We start from the raw sequence: 25,828 nt of genomic DNA, 5'->3' as shown, positions 1-25,828 counted from the left end.
TCACCAGGAAGACATGTGTTTGGAAGGCGGGCAGCAAGTCCCTGGTTATTCTCATTCTGTTAGAGCAGAAAGTGAATCACCTCAGCTCTTTAGAGTATGTGCAAGCTGGTTTTTGGACCATAGATGAGCCACACCAGTGGGGGCAGGGTTCTGATGCCAGCCAGCAGCTTCAGTTTTGTGCAGTTGAGCCATCTCTGGCACCTTCCAGACACGGCTGAGGTAAACGACAGACGCACAGCTGAGGTCTCCTGGGTTCTCCCTGTCCTCCCACGAAACCTCTTCAGCTGGTAATAGAGACTTTGCTCCCACCTACCAAAACCACAGACCATCCCCCTGGGGGGGCTTGTTCCACGTTAGGATTATTCAAATAATGGAGATTATCAGGTGAAGAAAAAAGCCCCTGAAGATCCTGATTCTTCCCTGTCTTCCTCTTGTTGCTTCCAGGGACCGAGTGGGGCCAGTCTTCCGGTGCTGTCTCTCCAGGTCTCTTCCAGGCTGGTCACAGACGCACTCCCTCCGAGGCCGACCGCTGGTTGGAGGAGGTGTCCAAGAGCGTCCGGGCTCAGCAGCCCCAGGCCTCAGCTGCCCCTCTGCAGCCGGTCCTCCAGCCGCCCCCACCCACTGCCATCGCCCAGCCAGTGCCACCTTTCCAAGGAAATACATTCCTCACCTCTCAGCCCGTGCCAGTGGGCGTGGTCCCACCCCTGCAGCCAGCCTTTGTCGCTGCCCAGTCCTATCCTGTGGCTAACGGGATGACCTATCCAGCCCCTAACGTGCCTGTGGTGGGCATCACTCCCTCCCAGATGGTTGCTAACGTGTTTGGCACCGCAGGCCACCCACAGGCTGCCCAGCCCCATCAGTCTCCCAGCCTGGTCAAGCAGCAGACATTCCCACAGTATGAGACAAGCAGTGCTGCTGCCAGTCCCTTCTTTAAGCCTCCTGCTCAGCACCTCAACGGTTCTGCAGCTCTCAATGGTGTAGACGACAGCAGGTTGGCCTCGGGAGACAAGCAGACTGAGGCTCCTGCAGGCACCTGCACGGTGGATCCCTTTGAGGCCCAGTGGGCGGCCTTGGAAAGCAAGTCCAAGCAGCGTACTAACCCCTCCCCCACCAACCCCTTCTCCAGTGATTTACAGAAGACTTTTGAAATTGAACTTTAAGCAGTCCTTATGGCTTATGTATTTTGTCTGTACTTAGGCCCGGGTAGGGGGGTGGAGGTCAGAGGAGCAAAGGGGACTTTGCATTCCCAACCAGTAAGCTTTTCACTAATCCCAAAGGTCCCCAAGGGCATGTCCAGGCATAGCATGTGGATGGGGGTGATTGAAAAAGGTGGAGAGACCCATTCCTAGGGAAGAGCTGTTTTGCAGTTAGACTAAGAAAGTCAAGGACCTGTCCTCTGTCCCGCCTCCCTCAGCCCCTTACCAGTCTGGCAGCAGAGAAGCAGAAGTATCTGAACAGGAATCTGTATTCAAAGCACATTTACTGGAATATAAAACACAACGGGAAGCCAAACGATCTCCCTTCGTTTTTCAGGCCTTTCACCTACCTGCTTTCTCAGCACTAGCCTTCTTAAAGATCAAGAACAGGGTGGCCTGTGCTGGGACTGGGGAAGAGAGGCAGGCTGTGCTGCTGGAACTCCCAGCAGGGCCTGTCAGGAGCTGCCCAGCAGAGCTGTGTTTTAGGGGTAAAGTTGAGCTTCCATTTTGAGTAAGAATAAATATTATAAATATATATCAAAAAGCCAAAATCTTTATTTTTATGCATTTAGAATATTTTAAATAGTTCTCACTATTAAAAAGTTGTATGAGTTGTAAGTAATTTTGCCAAAGGTAAAAAGGTTAGCTGTAAGAAATTGTACATAAGATTGGTTTATCATTGATGCCTATTGAAGTAAAAAAAGAGGAAGGGCTGGAAGTGGCAGGTGGGATCCCTAGCTCACTTGGTATCACTTACTGTAAGTAGCACACTGCAACAACAATTATGCTTACGACCAGTATGGTCAGCTAGGTAGTAGTTTTAAATAAAGAGCAAGCAGTATTGTCTTGGTTTTACACCTGTAATGTCATTATTTTAATGGGTTCAATCTAAATAGAGAATGTCTTGTCTTTTCTATACTGCTGCAGTTTCCTTATGTTAATCCTTTAACACTAAGGTGACAATGATGTAATCATATCCATGAGACGGGAACGCAGGTTACCGTGTTGGTTTGTCATGTAGGTCTTGGTGGGTTTTGTTTTGTCCTTTTAAGTTTTGTTCCCACAAGTTTTGTGGGGATGGAGGTCCTAGTCTTGTTAGCACTGCGTGTGTGTGTGTGTGTGTGTGCGTGCGCGTGCGCGTGCGTGCGTGCGTGCATCCATCCCTCTTCTTGTGGTGAGCTGAACATCCTGTTGCCGGTTGTAGCCACTTGACCTCTGGTAACAACGTAAGATCCCATCTCATTTTTACTTTCGAACGTTGGCCTTACAATCAAATGTATGTTATATATATATTTGTACTGATGAGAATTTATAATCTGCTTTAACAAAAATAAATGTTCGTGGTAGAAGCTTTTGCCATGAAGAGCTGTTCTTTGTCCTTTGCTCTATTAGCGAATGAGTCTCAGATCCTTGTGGTCTCGTCCTCTCTGCATTCCGCTGCTGCCACAGATCTCTAGTGTGATGGCTAGAAAATCTTTCACTGGGGCTAGTATACTCTTAAAGTGCCTATCTGTATTCATACTCGAGCCTCCGGTCGTTCCTGGGCACATCTCTGAGGTCAGGTTCTCGGTGCTCCGAGTACAGGCTTGAACCTGGCGGTTGTGTAGACACACAACCTCCACCCCAGCCCAGACCTAGTCATCAGAATTTGCATTTTAACAAGACTCACATTCTGAGAAGTTGGGCCGCAGCAGTGACTCTGAACCGTAGATATGTATGACAGTCATCTGGGAGCTTTTAAAAATCCTCATATCCAGCCCATACTCCAGACCAATTTAAATCTCCGGGGAGTAGACCCCCAGCCTCAGTTCTTGAAAAAGCTCCCAGTGTGAGAACCACTGGTCTAGACTGAGTTTTACTCTCACCACACCCCACCACTCTGACTAGTTCCAGGAGCTAGCTGAGGTCTGGAGTATGCCACCAATCTGACAAATAGTGATTTAACTAGAGAACAGTGGAGTCTAAGAAAGTAGCCCTTACCTTCCAATTCCTATAGCCAAACCAGCCATGGTACATGGAAGGGGATGCACCTCAATGGTTTTTAAAACTGGAAAGAGAAAAAGACCTCTGTCCCCGCCCATGTTTCTGTTGCTGAATGAGAGGTAGACCAAGAAGTATCACTCACCCATGAAGCAATTGTTTCTTTTCCAGCTAGAGTGTTGGTAATAGAAATCACCTGTCCCGGTAATGCTGGTTTTTCCTGTGTCCCAGAAAGACCTCTGTTACTAGGCCCAGCCCGTCCTCTGGGGGATTGGGAGAAGGTTAAAGTGGAAAGGAACTCGGAAACTCATTGAAACCAGGCTTCTTCTCTTCATCAAGGCCTTAAGAGGCTGAAAGAGGAAGAATGACTTCTCCTAACTCTGAAACCACTTCCCTCTTCCCTTTCTTAACGTCACCGTCTGTTCCACTGGTCCCTCTATCCTGTTGGTACTGTGCCTGGTTTTTAGTTTTTATTATCTTCCACTTTGCTGAGGGCTTTCACCAACTTTGTGCTATTAACCATACGGATGGGAGCTAAAGCTGGTCACTAGACTCCCTAGGAAGGGCTAGAGAGACTGGAGCGATGAACCACATCTGGACCCCAGATGGGACCTAGGTCTAGCAAAGAATGTTTCCCTTACACACCAGGAGTTACCTTCCCCAATCAGACAGGACACACCTCCCCACCTAGCCTTCAGCAAAGGGAGAACCCTGGTAGCTGGTTTTAAAGACACAGTGAGCTGATCCTGCATAACAAATCAGAGAGAGAAATTGTCAAGTGAAAAGTGTCCTTATTGCAAACAAGAGGCCGCTTCTTGACAACCCAGCAGGTGCCGGTGGCTGGGTCAGAGCCGCCGACACTGCTGGGACCGCTGCTGCTGGCCCTCCACGGTGGGGGGCGGCTCTGACCAGGCCAGTGTCTGTGGAGGAGAACTCCCTCCTCAGCCAGAGAGGGGAGACCGAGAGCCGCCTCCTCCCAGCACTACGAGCTGTGTCCCTGCTGCCAGACGGGCTGCACGGGCGGCTGGACACGGGAGCAGCTGGCGCAGCAGAAGCTGGAGTAGTACTCGTTGCCGCAGAGCCGGGCCTGCAGGACCAGGTCACAGTTGGCCAGCTCCGGCTGGTCGACACAGTCCCTGCTGGGGTCCTGGGGCTGGGCGGCCAGCACTGCGAGACACCGGGTGGGGGGAGGGAGGGTGGTGAGAAAGCTCCGTGTGGCTGGAAACACCTGCCATGTCGTTTCCCTAAAGGAGAGCAGCTCTGTAACCGCCGGGCTCCCAAAGATGCCAGTCACTGTATCCCGGTAACACCTGTGTGTCCAGCTGAGGGCACACGGTCTTCACTGCCCTGGGCCCTGCTTCAGCGTGCAGTGGGCCTCCTGTTATCCTTTTGTAGCTCTCCCCCACCCCCACTGCTTGCCCCAGTGCACAGCCCATCGCAGACCCCCAGATATTGACTCTCCAGCTGATTAAACATCTCTGGAAGTTAACCCCCTGCTCTGACTACTGAGACCTGAGGAGACGCATGAATATATGGCTGCAGCCTCTGGACAAGGAGAGCGGGGTCAGCCCTAAGCACAGTTTTGACTTGGCAAGAGCGGTCTTCTCTCTCTCACTGCTGGTTTCCTCCCACTTAAGCATTTGTGCCTTCAGTAGCCCCAGCTCAGTCACTTAGCTCCCCAGCTTTCCAGCTGTTCCCACTTCCCCCAAACACAGCAGAGCCCGTCAGGCCAGTGACGGAGGACAGGCTGGGAGCGGTGGCGCTGAGGCAACACTGCGCGCAAAGCGCCTGGTGCCTCCCCTCGGAATCCGCTCGGCACGTCTATAACTTATAAATCACCGTGGGACTTGCATTCCACTGCTTGTCTTTGGACTGAAGTCGCTTTGCCTAGTTAACCTCCCTTTTCTTTCTGGGAGGGGCTCTCAGGGCTCAGCTTGGCTTAGGCCTGACAGCAGCTCCCCAGAGTCACCTCACGGGGCTGCAGAAGGGCCCCCTCCACGCCCTCCCCCCAGATACAACTAGTAGACAACACCTGAGCAGCCAATGGCTTTGTGAGAAGGCTTGGCTCATCAGTGTAACAAGAGTATGAACTACCTACATTTACATAAAGAGCAAGCCATTTATGCTTATTTTTTACAATCGTCACTTTGGTTATCAACTTAATCTCAGCCATCGTAGCTCCTGGGCTCATCACAGCCAGAGGTAAGCAGGTGCCGGGCGTGATGGTGCAGGCTGGGCACCATTCTGGCTCTGCCCCTTCCAGCCAGGGGACTTAATGGTTACATAAGCTCTCCGTGTCTGCTGTCTCATTTGGAGTTAATGATAGCAACTGAAGCACATAGTGACCATGGCTAAAATAACCAGCACGTAACTGGGGCATTCCCATTCTGAAAAGTGTGAGCGACCCCCACTCCCCACGTTTTAACCTCACAGTATTTTCTGTTTCTCACCCTAGACCTTTAGGTAAAAAGCTTGAGAGCACTTTGTTGTGCAGCAGCAACTAACACAACATTGCAAAGCTACTACCAATAAAGAAAAAAAGAGAAAGCAAGCTCGCAAGCTGTCCCCAAAGTGGGACCAGCTCAAGGCCCCTCCCCTTACTAACACTGCAGTTCCAGCATGCCGCCAAACCATGAGCAGGGCAGTGAGGCAGCCTCAAGCAGTGAAAGGCCACAAGAAGCTTAAATGGGTGACGGCAGCTACATACAGCTCAACTGACGGAACCAACACAGTTGAAGGAGAGAGGAAGATGGCTTCTCCTTAAGAGGTGCCCTCCTCCCCCGAAGAAAGTGTCTCAGGTTACCAACACTCATCGAACAGGGGGCAGAAGAAAGACGGCTGGACTGAGGCCGTAAGTGTGCCGTCTCGGAGGCAGTCCCATCACACCATTTCACCTTGGTGACCACGTATCATTAGGAGGCCTACCAAAGTCCAGCGTCAGTTGAGTTTCTGGTTCTAGTTTGGCTTCCCATGCAGACACACCTCTACCTAATCACAGACATGCCCATGTGGGGGCCCCCTGACAGCGATCTTTCTCACTTAAACCTGCACTCTGGCCTATTTCAAGTCTTGTAAGTTTGGTAAGTATGTGGACAAGAGAACTATCTGCTGGGCACGATTGAGGTGAAAAGCGGCTCCTACAGGATGGTGCCTTCACCAAGGTACCACCTTCACACACACATGGACTCAGCCTGAGCACCTGGTGATGCCAGGCCCTGCGCTGGGCCCTGGCTGGGTCCCAGTCCCTGTCTTCATAAACTGGAAGCCCACCGTCAGGCCCGCTCACTAAGCAACATTTCTACCAGACTGCAGCCTCTAACCTGGTCAGTTCCACACTCAGCCTGGCAGACAGGAGGCCGCCAGGCCCGACGCCCTGCGTGGTCCTGGTGAGGTGCTACAGCCATGACCGTCCAGGCCCACCAGCACAGCTGGGCCCTGGCAGTTCCCTCCCAGGGCTGTTTCGGGCCATGTGACGACTGGCTTGCCTCAAGTCACACAACCAGGAGCTGGCAGAGCCCCTCCGACTGCAGAGCCCGTGCCCTCCGCGTCCGGCCGCACACGGCCAGCTCCCGAAGACAAGCAGCTGCCTGGGGTGGGCCTTCCTTACCCGGCGGGAGCACCTTCACCTCGGTGCTGCGGCTGACGGCCTGGCTTCCACGGTAGGCACTGCACGTGTAGGAGCCCTCATCCCTGGCCCGCAGGTTGTGGATCAGCAGCGTGCCGTCCGGGGACTGGTGCACGCGGTGGCCGTCGGCCCGCACCGGCAGCCCGTTCCTGGAGGAGAGAGAATCCTGGGAGACCCTGCAGGCCCTGGGGGGTGCTGAGCTGGTTCTCCCAAGGTCGGGGAGGGGGCCGTCTAAGGCCTCCTCCAGAGCCACCCACTGACCCAGACGCACTCAGGGCAAACCTCCTCTGAGCCTGGGGGACACTGGGCCATTTCCCGCCTGGAGTGTTGGGGGGCTCAGATTACCCCAGGATCCCCAGTGCCTAGCCTCATCCTGACATACTGCAAGGAGGAAGGGGGCATCAAACTGTTTACTGAATGAAGAAAAGCCCAGCAAACTTGGGGTAAAAGACCATCCAAAGCCCCCAGAGCTGAGTGGAGCCCAGTGTTTCTCAGCCCAGCAGAGCATCCGCCACCCAGGAGACATTTGGCAACACCTGAAGACTTCCTGTGGCCATGATGTGGGAGGGAGTGCCACAGGCACCCCGAGACTGGACGCAGCTAAACGTCCCCCAACGCACCCTGACAACTAAAACCGTCAGCCCAAGACGTCGACAGTGCTGAGCCTGAGAAGCTCTGGTGTGTAGCCCGACCAGCAGAGAAGAGAGCGGTCCTGGCAGGGCTTCCCCATAAAGGGAGGAGGGCGCTGTAGCCCCTTCCCCTGGCACCAGGCCAGGAGGCGGGAGCAGACGTGAGGGGGAGGGGTGCAGGTGGCAGCAACGTTCTGCACAAAGGTGGACCCCCCGCCCCCGGTTTGGGCTGTAGAGCTCAGGTGTGAGGGCCTGAGGGCCAGGAACAGAGCCTCACCTGGACCATCGGATGTTCACGCTTTCTCCTGGCACCACACACAGCAGCCTAGCTGTGTCCCCTTCTGGCACCGCCATCGTGGAGGGCAGCCCTCTGATGGTCAGCTCCCCTGGGCCCGAGGAGGGGGGCACTGTCAGCCACGGCAGGCCTGTGGTGCCCCTCCTGACCCCAGAGGCCACCGGCCACACGCACCCGCCCACTCAAGCTGCGCCTCACCCAGCACTCGGAGCTGGACCCAGCGCTGGTCCCGGTCGTGCCCATTGAACGCGACACACGTGTAGAAGCCTCCATCCTCCACAGCTACGCGGCTGATGACCAGGGAGCCGTCAGACTGCAGCTGGTGTCTGGGGGGGCCAAGCACAGTCAGGTGGCTCCATCCCAAGGCTCCCGGTGGGTGGGAGGGGGGTCAGGGTCTCCCGTCCCCTGGTGAGAGGCTGAGTGGGCCCTGCTGGTCAGCGGGGTCTGACCACCTTCCAGCTGCTGGCACTCTCCTTTACTTAATGACGCCTGACTTCAAAACCTGGCAACAAGCAGATCATTGCAAGTTTTCGGATACAAAATAATTCTGGTTTGGGTTTCCAGGTTTTTTTCCTACACTCATTTATTAGGCTCGGTCCTGGTTTGGTCACTTAGGAGCTGGGTGGTGTTAAGCTTCTGTGCGTCACATGCAGATAAAACAGCACCCTTTAGCTCTTCTGCACGTCACATGAAAGAGATTAAGCCTCAGCACGGGCCCCATATATGTTAGCTCTTACGATTACAGCCAGAAGGGTATCTGCCTCCACTTCCTCCCAACAGGCCGTCACCTGTTGGCTGGCTTCTTACGATTGTCCACTAGCCACATTCTGGAAAGGTCCAGAGATCCCAGCGTGGTCTGCCCAAGGAGCCCTCCGCCTAGCAACCCCGTCTCTCTAGAGGCCCTGGGGTCCCGCTCAGGTCTGACCAGGGGACAGCATCTGCCCAGACAGGGCGGGGCCGGAGGCAGGACAGGGGAGGGGAGCTGAACAAACCTGGGGGAGGAGAGAGGCTGCCCGTCTCTCTGCCACTCGATAGTCGGGGGTGGGAAGCCCTCAGCACGACAGGTCAGCCGGACCCGCTGGCCCGGCTGGGCGTCCAGCACCCCGGGCTGGCTCCGGTCCAGACGCACCCTGCAGAGCAAGCATCACTCAGCTGGGAGGGGGCTCCTCGCCGCTGCCTCCCCCTGACCACCCTCCTGCCTGGGGACGGCACCGCTACCCGGCCTCATGGGCCCCTTCTCCCCACAACCCTGACAAGATTCCGCTCTCCAGCCTCAGCCCTTTGTTCTGGTTGGGAGACATCGACAAATATCTGGGACCCAGGCTCAAAGCCAGCTCTGGCTTTCTCACCTCCGCCACCAGAATTTCTGCGTCCTGCCCACCCTACACCAGGTCCCTGATGTGGGCCTCTCCAGCCCTCTCCACCCGCTCTGTAAACTCCCTTCTTCAAGGCCGGCTCAGCCCTCTAGCTCCTGAGGCTAGGGCCAGGATGGGCTCCGCTCGCCAGTGCTCACGGTGGTGGGCAGGACTCCCCATCCCCGCTTCAGAGGCCGGGCTCTGGGAGCCACGTTCACCCTCCCCTCCCAGAGCCCCGAGCAGGCGGCCGGCAAGCCCGGTCACAGCACACGCCGGCCTGGGGACTGTCCACTTGCCCTCCTCGACCCCGGCCGGCGGTGGGCCAGGCGGCCCGCAGACAGTGCTGAGCACCACACCTGGTCAGGGGCCACGGGTGTGAGGCGGCGGCAGGGCGCTCGCGGCTGGGGTCCCCAGGGCTGTAGTCCTGGGCTGGGTCCCTGGTCTCGGGGAAGTGCCTTGGTTCAGCCTCAGAAGGCACGGCCACGTCACCCCCTATTGTGAAGCCAGAAGCAAGGGGTGAGCTGTGGGGAGAAGCGGATGGAAGGAACAGTGCCCGTGAGGCTGGCGGGGGACCAACAAGAAGCAAAGGCCACACAGGGCAAGATGTCTGCCCCAGGCGACCTGCAGCACGGGGACCCAGCCGCCAGGATGCCGTGGCCTGCTTCCCGCCCTAGTCCTCCAGTATAGGGGCGCCCCGGCCGGTACCCCCACCCTGGGGCCCAGAAGAACCAAAGGGAGGTGGTGGGGTGGGGACGAGACCTGTGATGCGGAGCTGGACCTGCTGAGAGTGATGGTCTGGCCCGGGGCCACCACAGCTGTAGATGCCCGCATCCTCCGCCCTCAGGGGTCTGATGACCAGGGAGCCGTCGGACTGCAGCTGGTGCCTGAGGACGGGGAGGTGGCTTGAGCGCTGTGTCCTGAGGCAACAGCAAGCCTGGCTCCCACCAGAGGAGCCTGCCCCGTGCTCTCTCACCCTCCCATCCCCGGGAATCAGAGGGGCTGGGTGGGGAGCCAGCTGGCTGTGCCCACCTGTCAGAGGAGATGGGCTGCCCATCTTTCTGCCACCTGGAGTGGGGGTCCGGGGAGCCTCTCTCCGGGCAGAAGAGCCGCACCAACTGCCCCAGGGCCGCCTGCACTACGGAGGGCTCCGAGCCCGCCAGAGTGACCCTGGGAAGGTGGGACAGAGAGTCACATGAAGGCCAGCATCGGGGACTATCCCTTCATCAGTGTGTCCCCACAGAAAGCCTGGTACCTCATCATGAGTACCAGAGGTAACCCCTTGGTACTCATGGAACTACCAGAGGTGCTTCTCATGGAAGCCACGCTCCAGAAATCTGTGGAGTCAAGAATCCCCCCTCCCCACCCCACCCCCAAAATACTCACAGGCATTGTACCCTCAGCTTGTTCCTGCAAGAGCACAGAACATGGACCTCCCTAGTAGCCCCGTGGCTAAGAAGCGCCTCCCAGTGCAGGAGACACAGGCTCAATCCCTGATCTGAGAAACCCACATGCCAAAGGGGAACTAAGTTCATGAGCTACAGCTACTGAAGCCTGCACGCCCAGAGCCCGAGACCCAGAACCAGAGGGGAGACCCTGCTTGCTGCAGGGAGAGAAAACCCTGCACAAAAGACCCAGCACAGCCCAAAATAATGAGCACAGAACAGGCCCAGGGCCCAGGATGGAGAGCCTGGGAGAGGAGCAGCCGGGCAACCTCACACATGCCTGATCCATCAGGAATTCAAAGTTCTGTTTTTAATCTTCCCAGCTTTCATTAATATGACCCAAAGAGTGACAACAAACGGGATCCACACTAAACCTATGAGATCATTTCACCATTTTACAGGTCGAGAAACTGAGGCTTCAGGAAGCTGGATGACTTGCCAAAGGTCATGAAGCTCTTAAGCTTCAACTAGACAGGCCCTGGACCATCCCAGCAAGATGTGCTGGAGAATTCACGCACCACCATCCACCCGACCCTGGGCAAGCCTCATGTCTCCAAAGCCTGAGGTTTCCCACCTGTGGAATGATGATAGCAAAGCCCTCCAGGTGAGAGGTGGAGGGAGGCCCAGCTGATCTCAGGGTTTTAGCCCTAAAAGGCTCAGCCCCCGGCCTGCCTGGGTCCCTATCCCCATCCCACCTGGGGAAGGGGGGGCCTCACCTGTAGGAGGAGCCACGGGAAGGAGGCGCTGGTCGTCCGGCATCTCCACTCAGTCCAGGGGGACTGGATCCAGTCTCCTGGTCCCAGGGCCCCTCTCCAAAGGCCGGTCTGTGGTCCATCACCCCCGGCCCAGGCTCTTGGTCTTGCCAGCGGAGGCCACCGGAAGGCAAGGGTCCTCTCTGGACCATGAGCCCCGGCCCATGCCGGCTGGCGGCCTGCTGGCCCCCAGGACTGCTGCCGCCACCATCTCCGTGGGTGCTCTGGCCAGAGGCCCCGGCCCCGGGCTGGGGTCCCCGGCAGGCACTCACACACTCCTCTTCTGAGGCGAAGTTGTTGGCGTTGCCGTGGCAGCCGCCGTACCAGAAGCGGTTACACTGGCCCACAGAGGGGACGAAGTACCAGCGGGCAGCCCAGTCAGTGCAGGAGCCATGGGCACTGGGCAGCAGGCACTGCACGGGGTATGCTGAGGAGGGCAGGAAGCACACAGGTCACCGCGACCCAGTAGGGAAGCTGCAAACGCAGCCCAGAACTCAGGAGCGAGGCCCTCCCCAGCTTCAGCTTCAGTGCACATCCGCACTACTGCTGGGGCCCTTGACGGGCTCTGGGGACAGACTCTGCTCACCGCCCTGGGACCCCAGCAGAACCAGCCTGCTCCGCACCCCCAGAGCTGGAGCCCTGCAGAGGATCAGGGCTGTGACCTCCCTGGACGGGCTCCCTCATGCTCCTCCCCACCCGACCCAGGCCGCCCAGCGCACACAGAGCAGCCCCAGGGCCAACCCTTGATGTGCTTCACGCAGAAGGAATACCCAGCCCTGAGCCCCCACAGGCTGCCAAGATGCCCAGGGAGGGGGCCCACCCTTGTTCCTGCGGCCCCTTACCAGCTCAGAACCTTCTCCAGCCCCCAGCCTAGCCATCCTTCTCCACACTCAGATGTGACCCTCCAGGCCCCCCACTTAAAGCGCCCCCGACCCAGGTGCCCAGCTCCCTGCAGACTCTGCCCCCTGGCTTCCAGCATCCCCAGGACGGTCCTTGAAGCTCCACGTGGGCACCGTGCTCCCACCTCACGGTCCTTCCTCCAGGACGCATCCCAGGCAGGGTGGGCACCCCATCCATCCCAGCCCTGGCCTCTGCCTCTGGAGGGGGCTGAGCCCCTTGGGGCTTCCTTCTCTATGGACTCCCCACTGACCATGCTCCCAGCTCCCACAGGCAGCCAGGCGGCCACGAGTGCAAACTCAGGGGTGAGGATGACCTGTCTGGCAGGATAATCCAGCACCGTTCCCCAGCCCGGCGCCTGGCAGGTGCCAGGAAGTATTGGTGGAAGAAATGAGTGATAAGCCAGCCAGGAGGAAGGCAGGGCGGTGAGCAGAGTGGGACGAGAGGCTTTCCACTAGTAAGGACGCGGAGGATCGGCCACTCACCGGAGCTGGGCTGGCCCACACAGCCTTCCCCCAGGGGTCCCAGTGCGGAGGCCACGTGGTCATAGCAGCAGCCAAACTGGGAGCCCCGGCACTCGCTGGGCTCCTTCTGCTGGGCCTGGGGCCGGTGGGCACTGGGGACCTGGGGAGAGAGCCCAGGATTGGGAAGTTAGATGGAGGTCTAGCTCTTGGTAGGAGGACTCCAGGCTGCTGGGGGTAGGATGGCAGGAAGAGAGAGGAACAGAACTATGACCCCATTGAGCAAAATCCCAGCCCTGGAGATCATATCCAGGAGAAGGTGGGACGAACCCCCAGCCCGGGCCTGTCGCGGAAGCCTGTGCCTTCAAGAGGACAAGCCAGGCCAGCAAGCTTCAGGGACCTCCCTCCGCAAGGTCAAAGCTGCCACAAGCCTGCGTCACAGCAGCACTGAGCAGGCCTGCAGGCTGGACTCGTGGCCCTGGGGTGAGCAGATACTCACTGCGGAGGCCGCTGCTCTCGATCCTGGCCTGCCCTCGGAGTTGTCACGTCCATAAGAGCTCATGCAGCCTGCCTGATGGGGCCCCTCGGCCACAGTCACCCCGTCAGGGCAGCACCCGAACCTGGAAAGACATTACAGCCCTGACCCCTGCCCCATCAGGGAACCTGAGTTCCAGCACCCCAGGATCCAAGCTCTGAGGCTCCCTGAGCCAGGGGGCTTGACCAGGTGAGGATCTGAGTGGGGAGATAGGGGGGCCTTGCGTGCAGGGCGAACCATGTGGCGAACCGCAGTCTCCGCCACGTCCACTCACCATATAGGGGCTTTCAGGGAGGGCAACAGGAAGACAATAAGCAGAGCTAAACCCTTAATAATCAACAGATCCTTGACTCACACATCCCACCACAAAACCAAGAAGGTGGAAAGTCACCTGAGCTCCCCAGACACCAGGTTCCCAGGGAGGTTTTACAGAATGGAGGCAGCTGGGAGGTAGGGCAGCAGAAGGGTCAAAGGAACCCAGGGCTTCGCCTCCACCAACCAGGAGGTGGGAAGGAAGGCGAAGGAAGGAATGTATCGAAGCACCTGTGGGCCAGGCACCACGTGATCTGGTCCATCCGCACAGTGGCCCCGGTCAGTGGCTGTCACTGTTCCCAGTTCTCAGCAGAGAAAGCCAGAATCAGAGAGGTTAAGTAACTTGCCCCAAGTCACACAGCTGGGTTGCTGGCTGAGCTGAGACTCACCCCCTCAAGCTGCTGACTCCAGAATCGTGGCCCTTAGCACCTCAGCCCGAGAGAGCAGGAGCCTCATTTGGATCACAGAGCTAGAATTCATACCCTACTTGCCTTCCCCGAGCCTCAGGCTACATCTCAACAGGCTGACCTCTGCAGAGAGAGTGGGGGGGCTTTTTTTTCCTAACCCAGCAGGTTAGGGAGCTCAGCAGGAGGAAGCCAAGTCCCCAGTTCTGCCCACACTGGGCAGCTCAGCCACAACAGCCCTGGAGTCCTGCTCCGGAGCTCTGCTAACCCACCCTACCCACTCGGAGCAGAGACCTGCCCTGCCCTCTCTGACCCGGGGAGGGGGGAGAGGCACCCACCTGCTCTGCTGACACGAGGAGGCCCCAGGGCAGCCTTGCCACTGTGGCCCAAGGGACGCGGTGTGGCCGTCAGGGCAGCACCCGTGGGAGCTCTGTCTGCAGTCGTGGGGCCCAGAGCCCGGTCGCAGAGGCTGCTGGTATGAGGAGAGCTGCAGAGACGGGGCAGGGCCCGGGGCTGACAGGGGTGGGCTCTGGTCTCCTCTGGGGTTACCCCGTGCTGAGGGCTGCTCCTGGGGTGCCCACCACTGGTCTCTGAAATCTGGAAAGAGGAGGAAACAAAAGATCCGTGATGTCTCTGTTTGACTCCTCACCCTCCGTCTTTGTCCATGTCAAACCCTCCTCTCCACATCCCTTCCCCCCACAACCACTTGCCCCCACCCTCAACGTCCATCCCAAGGGCCCCCAGGGTTGGGAGCTTCCACCAAGCTTCTCACCTGAGGCAGAGGCCTCCCGTGGGCCCAAAGACATCCGGGGGTCCCTGGGGCTGGTGTGTACTTCCGGCATGCTGGGGACCTCTGCAGGGAGCCGGGGCGTCAGGGAGCAGGGGGAAGGCCACCCCGCAACATCTGCTCCCACCCCACCACTCAGGCAGGACCCGGGAAACCGGGAGAGCAGAAGTGGAGAGCAGAAGTGAAGAGCAGCAGGCCTGTGTTTTCGTCAACACCCTTCCCAGGTTTCAAAAGAGTCTCTCGTCACATAGAAAACGCCCATGTCACGTGTTTAGCAAAGAGAAAAGCCGCATGTAAAGAGAGCATTTATGTTTGATCCCAACAACATAAAAAATGGTAACACAAAAATTTTTAATTGGATTGAAGAAAACATAATCCAATTTTTAAATGGGCAAAGAACTTGAACATAAGACTTTTCCAAAGAAGACACAGGGATGGCCGATAAGCACGTGAAAAGATGCTCAACACTATCGGCCATTAAGGAAATGCAAACCGGAGCCACAAGGAGACGCCCCTTCACAGGTACTAGCGTGGTTCTAATCAGAAAGACCGCGACAAGGGTCGGCGAGGATGAGGATGGAACCCTCACGCAACTGCTGGTGGGAATAAAGAATGGTGGAGACTGTGGAAATAGCCTGGCAGTCCCTCAGAACAGTTACATGGTTACCATACAGCCCAGAAACTCCACTTCTAAGTATAAACCCAGAGAACTGAACACAGACAGCCACACAGAAACTTCTACATGAATATTCATAGCATCAGTATTCACTAAAGCCAAAAGGTGGAAACAACCCAAATATCCATCCACAGACACGTGGATAAACAAACTGGGTACATCCACGACTGACTGCAATTTAGCCATAAAAAGCAATGAAGTCCTGATGCCACAACTTAGACGAACCTCAGAAGCATTCTGCTCAGTGAAAGAAGCCAGATGCAAAAGGTATGCTATTCCTCGACCTGATGTAGCTAGCACTGGCAAATCCACGGAGACACAGCGATCTGGCCACCCGCCAAGAGGACCAGGGTTAATGGGGAGTGATTAACTGACGGGTACAGAGTACTTTTATGGGGTGGTGAGAATTTTTGAAACTACAAAGATTGAGGGCAGGTGGAGAAGGGGACGACAGAGGATGAGATGGTTGGATGGCATCACCCATTCAATGGACATGAGTTTGAGGAAGCTCCAGGAGTTGGTGATGGACAGGAGGGCCTGGCGTGCTGCAGTCCATGGGGTCGCAAAGAGTCGGATACGACTGAGCGACTGAACTCAACTGAGAGAGCTGGTGGTCATACAACCTTGAGAACAAATAAGAGCACATCGTATATATTAAAGTGGTTAACTGTTATTGAATTTCACCTCAATAAAAAATTCTATATTAAAACTGAATTGATAAATGAGATAGAGTAGATGATGAAAATGTAATTACAACAAAATATTAATTGTAGAACTTGATGGCAGGCATACACAGCTCTTCATCTTTCCTGCGTGATTAACGTTTCTCCTCGTCTCTTGTCCAACTTGGCAAACTTACTCAATATCACGAACTGTACCATTAGAATAGGTGAATTTTATGGTGTATGATAATTAACCTCAATAAAGTTTTTTAAAAGATTTTTCATCACAAAATGTTATAGAAAAAAATGCAAAAGACTGTAGATAAAAAGAGGACAACAGGAGTTTTTAAAAATGATGCCCAAAATAATACTAGCAAGATATGGCCAAAGCTCACTACAAAACAGACCCACTGGCACAGAGAACAGAGCTGTGGTTGCCAAGGGGGAGGCTGGGAGTGCGGGGCTGGCAGATGTCAACTATCACATAGAGAATGGATAAACAACACGGCCCTCCTGTGTAGCACAGGGAACTATATGCAACATCCCACGATAGACCATGTGTGCTAAGTTGCTTCAGTCATGTCCAACTCTCTGTGACCCCATGGGATTCTCCAGGCAAGAATACTGGATCGGGATGCCATGCCCTTCTCCAGGGGATTTTCCTCACCCCGGGGATTGAACCTGTGTCTCCTGCAACTCCTGTATTGCAGGCGGTTCTTTATCGCTGAGCCACCACAGAAGCAAAAGAGAAAAGAATACAAAAAAGGATGTGTGTGTATACATACATATATCTTAAAAAACTGAATCACTTCGCTGTGCAGCAGAAACTAGCACTGTATCGTAAATCAACTCTACTTGAATAAAATAAATTAAAAAACCTGAAATGCTCACAGTGAAAGGCTCTGCATGCTCTGTGTGTGTGTTTTGCCAGGGGCTGGGTGAGGGGGGTGCTTCCTTCTATTTGTTAAATGTTTTTCAAATTTTCCACAATAAACATATCACTACATAGTGGAACAAAGTTACCAAAAAAAAAAAAGAAAAGTCCATCTCCATGGGAACTACATCTCGCCAGTCCCAGGGAACTGTTAAAAATAATAATTTGGAGTTGGAAGATTCCGGTAGATATGTGCTCAAATCTTTGTTTTCCATGTATTGCCCGTCCCACCTTGGCCACAAGCTCAGACAAGGTGGATTCAAATTCTCTGCCTGGTTCTGGTCTCCTGTCTACATTTGGCCGTGGGTTCACAGTCCCCAGCCAGCCCGGGAATTCCGGCTGTCAAACTCTGAGCCTGCATGCCTGCAGCCTGCTCCCACTCTCTCCACTTCAGCCTGACCCTCAGGCAGGCACCAAATGTCCTAACCATCTTTCACGGTGTCACTTCGAGCCCCCAAACTTTCAACGGCTCCCCTGAGCTTATCAGACAAATGTAAGCCATAGCCAGAGGCCTGAGGCCTTCAGCATCCTCCCAGCCTTAAGGGCAGCCCCCTGAAGAGACCTGTCACAACCCCCCACCCCACCCTGGGCCAGTGCCAGTCCTGGCTCCCGACTGGTCTCACAGTTACTGAGCACTGGAGATGGGGCCAGAGTGACCGAGAAAATGAGTTTCAAATTTTGTTGAATCAGAGTTAAATTTACAATTTAAACACTAACACTTGATTCATTTATTGGAAGATGCTTCAGTATGTCTGGGACAAGTTGGGTAGGTGAGTCTGCTTTTTCAACTTAAACTGAGACCGACTACACCAGTGGGATTCCAGCATCTGAACTGAGATGTGCCATAAGTATAACCTAGTGGACTTCAAAGCTTAAAATCTTGTTAAAAAAAGAATATAAAATATCCTACAATTTTTATATTGATTCCAGGCTAAAAAATATTTTATTGGGTTAAATAAAACATATTATTAAATGCAGATTCACTTGTTTCTTTTTATTTTCTAAAATGTGGCTCTTAGAAAATTTTTAATGACATGTGGGCTTGTTTATTTCACTATGTGCTGCTCTAGGAAGAGGGGGAAGCAGAACCGTCCAGTGTGTCGGCTCTTAGACGTCCACGGCTCAAGGGGAGCCCTCTTTGGACACTCAGCCCCTCCTCCAGGGCACTCGCCAGTAAGTATCCAAAACAGTAGGAACCACACAAATTCTAAATTCTCACCCACAAGTGGACTTCTGTGGAGCCCCTAGAAATCACAAGATGAAAATGTTCACACACCAAATGTCACTGGGGGGGAAAAGCAGATACAGAAATCACAGATACATTACAAGGAAACACACTAAGGATTTATCCAGTAACAGCTGGGATCAAGACTAATTTAAGTTTCTCTATGTATACTACGTTTCTAATTTCTCGAAACGTTCCACAATGAACACACATTAATTATTTCTATAATTATGAAAATAGCAATGCAGTTTTCTTCCTTCCACAACTCATCCTGGCCTGAAGTGCTCCTCCCGTTTCCTTCCTTTCTGAGTGAATGCCTCTTTGAGGCAGGCTTTGGCCACCTTCCAGGAAGGTGTCCAGGGCCCCAGGACACCAAGTGGCTCGAGGGAGCTGGACTTGTAAGGCCTGAGGAACCTCCTGCGCGTATAGCCAGAAGGCCAGGCCCAGGAGCCCAGCCCAGGGCCCCACAGGGCCTTACCACTACTGCTATCCTCCCTCCATACGGATGTGAGAGCTGGACCATAAAGAAAGCTGAGCGCTGAAGAATTGACACTTTTGAACTGTGGTGTCGCAGAAGACTCTTGAGAGTGCCTTGGACAGCAAGGAGAGCCAACCAGTCCATCCCAAAGGAAACCAACCCTGAATATTCATTGGAAGGACTGATGCTAAAGCTGAATACTTTGGCCACCTGATGCAAAGAGCTGACTCACTGGAAAAGACCCTGATGCTGAGAAAGACCGAAGGCAGGAGGAGAAGGGGACAACAGAGGATGAGATGGTTGGATAACATCACCGACTCAATGGACATGAATTTGAGCAAACTATGGGAGATGGTGAAGGACAAGGAAGCCTGGTGTGCTGCAGTCCATGAGGTCACAAACAGTAGTCCACTACTGAGCGACTGAACAACAACTTCATTTATGGAGTATTATGTGTGCAGGTACTATGCCAAGAGATCACCACAAGCCTGGAAAGTCAGTCTCCTTAACCCCCCTGCACAGCTGGGCCAGCAGAGGATCAGAGAGGAGAGACCCCTGCCCAGGGTCACACGGCTGGTCAGCAATGGAGGGGAGATTTGAACACAGTTAGCCGTTGACTCTGGGCCACCAGTTCTTGGCCACCTTGCCACGTGCCTCCACTGGCATCCTACCATTTCCCCGTCATTGGCACATCAGGGCCAAACACACCTCTCTGCGGTCTCAGAGACCGCAGCCCTGGCCACCCCTGCGCAGCCCCAGCCCACACCTTCCCCCAATAACACTTCCTCAAATCAAGTAACCTGATGGCCTGTGTTGTGTGCCCCCTGTCCTACAGCTCCTCAAGACTGGGACACCTTCTTTCCCAGTGAGGATGGTGGGTGAAGGGGGTTGGGAAGGCAGAGGCAAAGTGAAGGACATCTCTCCTGGACTGCCTCCCTCTCTGCACTCAGTCCTTCAACAAACATTTACTGAGGACCAACCACGTGCCAGCTAGGTTCCCTGGGGATATAAACAGGAAGAAAGAACAGCAAGAATAGTTCCAAAGAATAGCAAGGAGAGAGAAGACTTCTCAGTGATCAATGCAAAGAAATAGAGGAAAACAACAGAATGGGAAAGACTAGAGATCTCTTCAAGAAAACTAGAGATACCAAGGGAACATTTCATGCAAAGATGGGCACAATAAAGGACAGAAATGGTATGGACCTAACAGAAGCAGAAAATATTAAGAAGAGGTGGCAAGAATACAAAGAACTACACAAACAAAAAGATCTTCATGACCCAGATAACCACGATGGTGTGATCACTCACCCTGGGCCAGACAGCCTGGAGTGCAAGATCAAGTGGGCCCTAGGAAGCATCACTGCGGACAAAGCTGGTGGAGGTGATGGGATTCCAGCTGAGCTCTTTCAAATCCTAAAAGATGCTGCTGTGAAAGTGCTGCACTCCATATGCCAGCAAATTTGGAAAACTCAGCAGTGGCCACAGGACTGGAAAAGGTCAGTTTTCATTCCAACCCCAAAGAAAGGCTATGGCAGAAAAATGTTTAAATTACTGCACAATTACACTCATTCCACATGCTAGCAAGGTAACACTCAAAATCCAAGCTAGGCTTCAACAGATGAATCAAGAACTTCCAGATGTACAAGCTGGATTTAGAAAGACACAGGAACCAGAGATTAAAATGCCAACATCTGTTGGATCACAGAGAAAGCAAGAGGATTCCAGAAAAACATCTATTTCTGCTTCATTAACTATGCTAATGCTTCTGACTGCGTGGATCACAACAAACTGTGGAAAACTCTTCAAGAGATGGGAATATCAGGCCACCTTCCCTCACTCCTGAGAAACCTGTATACAGGTCAAGAAGCAACAGTTAGAACCAGACACGGAACAACAGACTGGCTCAAAATCGGGAAAGGAGCACATCAAGGCTGTATATCGTCACCCTGCTTATTTAACTTACATGCAGAGTACATCATGCAAAATGCCGGGCTGGATGAAGCACAAGCTGGAATCAAGATTGCCGGGAGAAATATCAATAACCTCAGATATGCAGATGACACCACCCTAATAGCAGAAAGCAAAGAGGAACTAAAGAGCCTCTTGATAAAGGTGAAAGAGGAGAGTGAAAAAGTTGGCTTAAACTTCAACATTCAAAAAACAAAGATCATGGCATCCAGTCCCATCACTTCATGGTAAATAGACGTGGAAACAATGGAAATTGTGAAAAAGACTTTATTTTCTTGGGCTCCTAAATCACTGTGGACAGTGACTATACCCATGAAATTAAAAGGCACTTGCTCCTTGGAAGAAAAGTTATGACCAACCTAGAGAGCATATTAAAAAGCAAAAACATCACTTTGCTGACAAGTCTGTATAGTCAAAGCTATGGTTTTTCTAGTAGTTGTGTACAGATGTGAGAGTTGGACCATAAAGAAGGCTGAGTGCTGAAGAATTGATGCCTTAGAACTGTGGTATTGGAAAAGACTCTTGAAAGTCCCTTGGACTGCAAGGAGATTAAACCAGTCAGTCCTAAAGGAAATCAGTCCTGAATACACATTAGGGGGACTGATGCCAAGACTGAAGCTCCAGTACTTTGGCCACCTGATGGGAAGAGCTGACTCATTAGAAAAGACTCTGATGCTGGGAAAGATCGAAGGCGGGAGGAGAAGGGGACGACCGAGGGCGAGATGGTTGGATGACATCACCGACTCAATGGAGATGAGTTTGAGCAAGCTCCGGGAGATAGTGAAGAGCAGGGAAGACTGGTGTGCTGCAGTCCATGGGGTAACAAAGAGTCGGACCCGACTGAGGAAATGAACAACAAAACAGGAAGAAGGAAGCGGAGCTGGCCCTCAGGAAGCTTATAGCTAGTAGGCCTAACAAGCCACGAACAACCACTGCAGCACCTGTGTGCCAGCAGAGAGCTCGAGGGTGTGAGGGGGAGGTACTGCCACCTGGGGGGGCCACGCGGCTGCCTGATGAGGCTGCCGAGAGCTGGCCTTTGTGGGCGGCAAAGGCCTCACACATGGAGACCTGAGAGGAGGGTGGTCCAGGGGGCTGAGGGCACAGGCAAAGGCACAGGGGCAGGAGGTGCTGGCCAGGCTGCCGGCAGGGCTAGAGGCCGGGCCAGGCTCCAGGTGCTCCTTCCGTCCTTACCTGGAGGGAGATCGCAGGGCTGCGTGTTGCAGGCCTCCACGGCTGCGGGCTTGGACAGCTGCAGGCTCCCACAGCGGCTGGGGGCCCCAAGGGCACAGACCACCTGGCGCCTCCGAGTGCCCGAGCTGCAGCTCTTGGAGCACTGAGGACCCCCGGGACAGAGTGCAAGAGAGAACATACCGCGTGAGGGGAGAGACCCTCAGGTTGGGGGGTACCCATAAGGCAGGGGGAAGGGGAGGATGCTTGAGTCCTATAGTCAGACCCAGGGACCAGGACTGGACAGTGGGGAAGGGGAGGAGGGAGGGGAGTACTCACTAGACCCCAGGCGCCCACGTGCCAGGCCTGGTCACTGAGGGGGGGACAGTCATCGTGCACACAGGGCTCAGTGAGCAGGGGACGGTCCTCCGAGGAGCAGGCCGTGGCGTGGAGCAGAGACCCCTCGTCACCCCGGCAGGTGACACTCCGCCTCCGGACCCCCACACCGCAGCTGACAGAGCACTGTGAGGACCGGGCTGTCAGCGTGAGCTGGTCCTCGCCCAGCTGGGGGCCCACCAGCCTGGCATGGAGGGCAGACAGCGCTCCGTGGCCCCAGGCCCAGAGAGGCCAAGTCACCCTCCTGAGGTCACACAGCCTGAACTACAGTGGCAGACACCGGGTTGAAGTGCATTTTCCTTTATTTGCAACTGCTATACACGTAGCTGGCCAGAAGCAGTGACCAGCAGCCCCAGCCCCTCCCTCGCCCCCCAAACAACGTGCCCGGCTCCTTCCCCACCTGCCCTGGACCCTCGGGAAGGAGGAATAGCACTGGAGCAGGGATCCAAGCCCCTGCTCCTAGCCCCAGCCTTGACCACAGCCTCCGGGACCACCTGGCAGGTCCCTTCTCTCCCAGAGGCGCTTCCCCTGAGGATGACAAGACTTTCAGAATTGCCAGTGGCCGCCCAGGCCCACCACCCAGCTCCTGATGGCCACCCCATCCCAGAGGGGCTGGGCTCACCTCGCTCCAGGGCTCCACGCTCCAGCCTGCACAGCGCTGCAGGTTGCAAGCCTGCGTGCCCGGGGGCTTCTCAGGCAGACCCTCACACTCAGCGTCCTCGGCAGCCTCCTGGGCACTGGCCCCATCAGACGAGACGCAGTAGACGGAGCGGGACTGGGAGCCGCCCCCACAGGAGGCTGAGCAGAGCGTCCAGGGCCCCGTCTTCCAGCTGGTGGGGAGCAGGAACACAGTGAGGTGGGCCCTGCAGCTGGGTCTGAGGTCCAGGCCAGGGGGGCGGTGCCCAGGAGCAGAGTGGGGACCCCCCTCCCCGGCCCATCCTCTGAGCATCAGGCCGTCCAGGTGAGGAGCAGAGAGCCCTGCCCGAAGGCCTAGGTCCAGCCCTGCTCACCTTTCCCACCACTGAGCCCGGGTCCCTACAAACACGGAGCCTGGCTGCCTCCCTCCCAGGGCTCCTGTCCTCACATGGACCCCTTTTCTCCTTCTCACCGGGTCACCATCACCCCAGCCAGACTCCACTCCCTCCAGGTCTGACCTTAGCGGAGGGGGTGCATCTCCCCGAGGGGCCATGCTCACCCACATGTGCAGCGGCCCTTCCCGGCCCTGGGCCCCAGGACCTGGATGATAGGACCACCCCCACCGCACATGCAAAGCCAAGCCTACCACCATCCCAAGAGACCAGCTGCCTGCCACCAAGGCCACCGGGTGGAAGATGGCACAGCCCTGCAGGGAGCCAGTGGCCCGAGGATTACCTGCTCCTGCACACACGCTGGGCCCCAGCAAGGTGCCACGCTCTGGGCCGGTGCAGGTAAGAGGTCCTTGGTGCACAAACAAAGGCATCGCCAATGCCCTCAGGCCCCTGGGCCTGAGCCCTGGTCCACTCCTTGGCATCTGCCAATTCCCTGCCAGCTCACACCAATGGGGCCTCTGGTGCCCACACCACCACCACCCCCGCCATTAGCCTGGACATTCTGGGCACTGTGTGAGCTCACAAGGGTGGACAGAGCCACCCAGGGTCTCACGGTCAAGCCCCCCACTGCCTCCTCCCCACCCAGCTGCAGCTATCAAGAGCCCCCCAGCCTCCTGCTTTTCCCAACACCTAAAGCAGCTGAGGGCCTCCACCCACTTCCCACCGAAGAGCTTGGGCCCTGCCTGGGGAGAGGGGCAGGCAGGGCCTCACCGCTTGGTTTGTGGGCAGGGCTGCAGGCTGCAGGGGCGGCGGTCAGCCGGCCGCGGCTGGGGCTGGCACAGGTGCTCGGGATAGACCTCGTCATCCACGGTGCAGAACACCTGGCGGGTCTGCTGACCTGCAGAGGCCAGGCCACGGCAGGCAGCCGGTGAGTCCACATTCGCCCAGTGCATTCTCTGGGCCAGGCTCCCTTCTGGACACATCCTGAGTGTCACCTTGCTCGAGCCTCAGTGACCCCCTGGGTAGGTAGCCATCACCACATCTGAGCTCAGAGAGCTTTATCTGTGGGTGACGGGGCCCCTCTCTGACACCTGGTCACTGGCTCCAGGCCCACCCTCCACCGCCAAAGGAATACCATGTCCTAGGAGATGCCACTGCCTCCAGGAAGCCCTCTGGTTCACTTAGCTAAGGTAGGGGCCCTTTGTTGAGTCCCCCCACTCCTGGGTTTCCCCAAGGTGGCCCCCTGTGACATGCAGATGTTGTATCTACTTGTCCACCTCCCTCCCACAGCTGGAGTGCCTACAGGAGAGAGCCGAGCCCTGCACACAGCCACGCACCGCCCCCCATCCAGGCCGCTGCCCTCACCTCCACCACATTCAGCGCTGCAGTCGCCCCACGAGCTGTGGCTCCAGCTGAAGCCGGGCCGGGGGGCACCCAGGGGCAGGTGGTACTCGAAGTGCACGCCTGCGTTGGGCTCCTGGCTGATGAGCTGTGCAGGAGGGTCCCCATTGAGGCTGGAAGCCAGGGGGCCACCCTGCTCACCCTCCTGCCAGACTCTTGGGGGCCAGGTACCCGCCTCCCCCTTCACCTCAATGACCAGGGGCTCCGAGGTGGGGCCACGGGCATGGAGCCGCTCGGGCGCCAGGTCCCCTTCAGCTCCCCGCTCATAGTGCAGGAGGGTGCTGGCCACGGGCAGGGCGCGGGCACCCTCGATGGTCCAGTGTCCATTGAGGTAGTATTCGCCACGGATGCTCTTCACCGCTGCACCGGGGGAGCACCCCAGTCAGCTGCCAAGGAAGACCCACCTCCCTGCCACGGCGACTGCCCCGCCTCGGACCCCAAAACTGTCCTCACCCAGGAAATTCCTGCTGGCGGCTGCCTCCTCGATGCGGATGCTGGTGGCCCCCATGGGGACGATGAGGATCTGGTTGTAGCCTGAGGGGCAGAGACACTCTGGGACTATCAGCCACAAGGAGGAGTTGGCCCTGAAGCTGCCCGGTGCCCAGCCGCACAGGTGGGGTCGCCAAGTAGGACACAGCAGGGCCGGGGGCTTGGGAAAGTGTTTCTAAAGGAGGAAATGGCTGCACAGGGGATGGACGGGTCCAGCACCCAAACTGATGGGAGAGGAGGGGAATGGAGGGGACAGATAGGGCCGATAGGGGTAAGGGGAGGACATGCCCAGGCATCACTGGATAAGCGGGTGGAGATCCTAGCATGAGCTCACAGGCTCCTGGGCAAGGGTTTGGCCTCCACCCTGAGGCGTGACCTCAGGCCTTTCATGACCTGAGCACCAGATCACACCATCTCGGTGCTGCGTCAGCGAGCAAGATGCCAGGAAGGGGCAGGTGACAGACCCCGGTCTGAACCGTCTGCAGACCCCACGAGGACCCCACGAGGACCCCACCTCTGCTGAGGTCATTGGCTTCAAAGACGCCCGTGACGGGGTAGCAGGTTGTGCCGTCACCCCCGCACTGCAGACACTTGTCCTCCTCCTTCGACGAGTCCAGGTGGTGGTCACAGCCGACGACCTGCCAGGCGGAGGTGAGAGGAGACGCAAGAGACCCGGGGGAGTCACGGTCACAGCTGGACTGGAACCCCGGCCGCCCGGCCAGTCCAGGAGGCGC

At 56.0% G+C, this 25,828-nt stretch overlaps 2 protein-coding genes across 53 annotated transcripts in view; one reads left to right on the top strand and one right to left on the bottom strand.

The window, feature by feature from the left end:
- The window catches only part of NUMB (NUMB endocytic adaptor protein), a 170,415-nt gene extending 167,870 nt beyond the window's left edge, over window positions 1-2,545 (top strand). For all 50 annotated transcript variants that reach the window (XM_069597002.1, XM_069596993.1, XM_069596990.1 and 47 more), the window contains one exon: window positions 445-2,545. In XM_069597002.1, coding sequence (XP_069453103.1) covers window positions 445-1,160 — 716 coding nt within the window. In that variant the 3' untranslated portion in view covers window positions 1,161-2,545. The remainder of the gene's footprint in view (window positions 1-444) is intronic.
- The window catches only part of PAPLN (papilin, proteoglycan like sulfated glycoprotein), a 36,979-nt gene continuing 12,880 nt past the window's right edge, over window positions 1,730-25,828 (bottom strand). The window contains exons 7-27 of one of the 3 annotated variants that reach the window (XM_069596954.1): window positions 25,609-25,732; window positions 25,059-25,139; window positions 24,793-24,965; window positions 24,570-24,693; window positions 23,976-24,102; window positions 22,799-23,006; window positions 22,120-22,302; window positions 21,805-21,946; window positions 14,656-14,736; window positions 14,222-14,480; window positions 13,132-13,252; window positions 12,657-12,795; window positions 11,239-11,701; window positions 10,110-10,247; window positions 9,840-9,964; window positions 9,437-9,572; window positions 8,718-8,855; window positions 7,924-8,051; window positions 7,708-7,816; window positions 6,784-6,950; window positions 1,730-4,343 (exon numbers count right to left, since the gene is read on the bottom strand). In XM_069596954.1, the coding sequence (XP_069453055.1) occupies window positions 4,159-4,343; window positions 6,784-6,950; window positions 7,708-7,816; window positions 7,924-8,051; window positions 8,718-8,855; window positions 9,437-9,572; window positions 9,840-9,964; window positions 10,110-10,247; window positions 11,239-11,701; window positions 12,657-12,795; window positions 13,132-13,252; window positions 14,222-14,480; window positions 14,656-14,736; window positions 21,805-21,946; window positions 22,120-22,302; window positions 22,799-23,006; window positions 23,976-24,102; window positions 24,570-24,693; window positions 24,793-24,965; window positions 25,059-25,139; window positions 25,609-25,732 (3,351 nt within the window). In that variant the 3' untranslated portion in view covers window positions 1,730-4,158. Of the gene's footprint in view, window positions 4,421-6,783; window positions 6,951-7,707; window positions 7,817-7,923; window positions 8,052-8,717; window positions 8,856-9,436; window positions 9,573-9,839; window positions 9,965-10,109; window positions 10,248-11,238; window positions 11,702-12,656; window positions 12,796-13,131; window positions 13,253-14,221; window positions 14,481-14,655; window positions 14,737-21,804; window positions 21,947-22,119; window positions 22,303-22,798; window positions 23,007-23,975; window positions 24,103-24,569; window positions 24,694-24,792; window positions 24,966-25,058; window positions 25,140-25,608; window positions 25,733-25,828 lie in introns of all 3 variants that reach the window. The other 2 variants (XM_069596952.1, XM_069596953.1) reach the window with 2 other exon arrangements.

Source organism: Ovis canadensis, chromosome 7 (assembly GCF_042477335.2).
Source record: "Ovis canadensis isolate MfBH-ARS-UI-01 breed Bighorn chromosome 7, ARS-UI_OviCan_v2, whole genome shotgun sequence".
Classification (NCBI taxonomy): Eukaryota; Metazoa; Chordata; class Mammalia; order Artiodactyla; family Bovidae; genus Ovis; species Ovis canadensis.
This window is presented reverse-complemented; position numbering and strand designations above follow the sequence as displayed.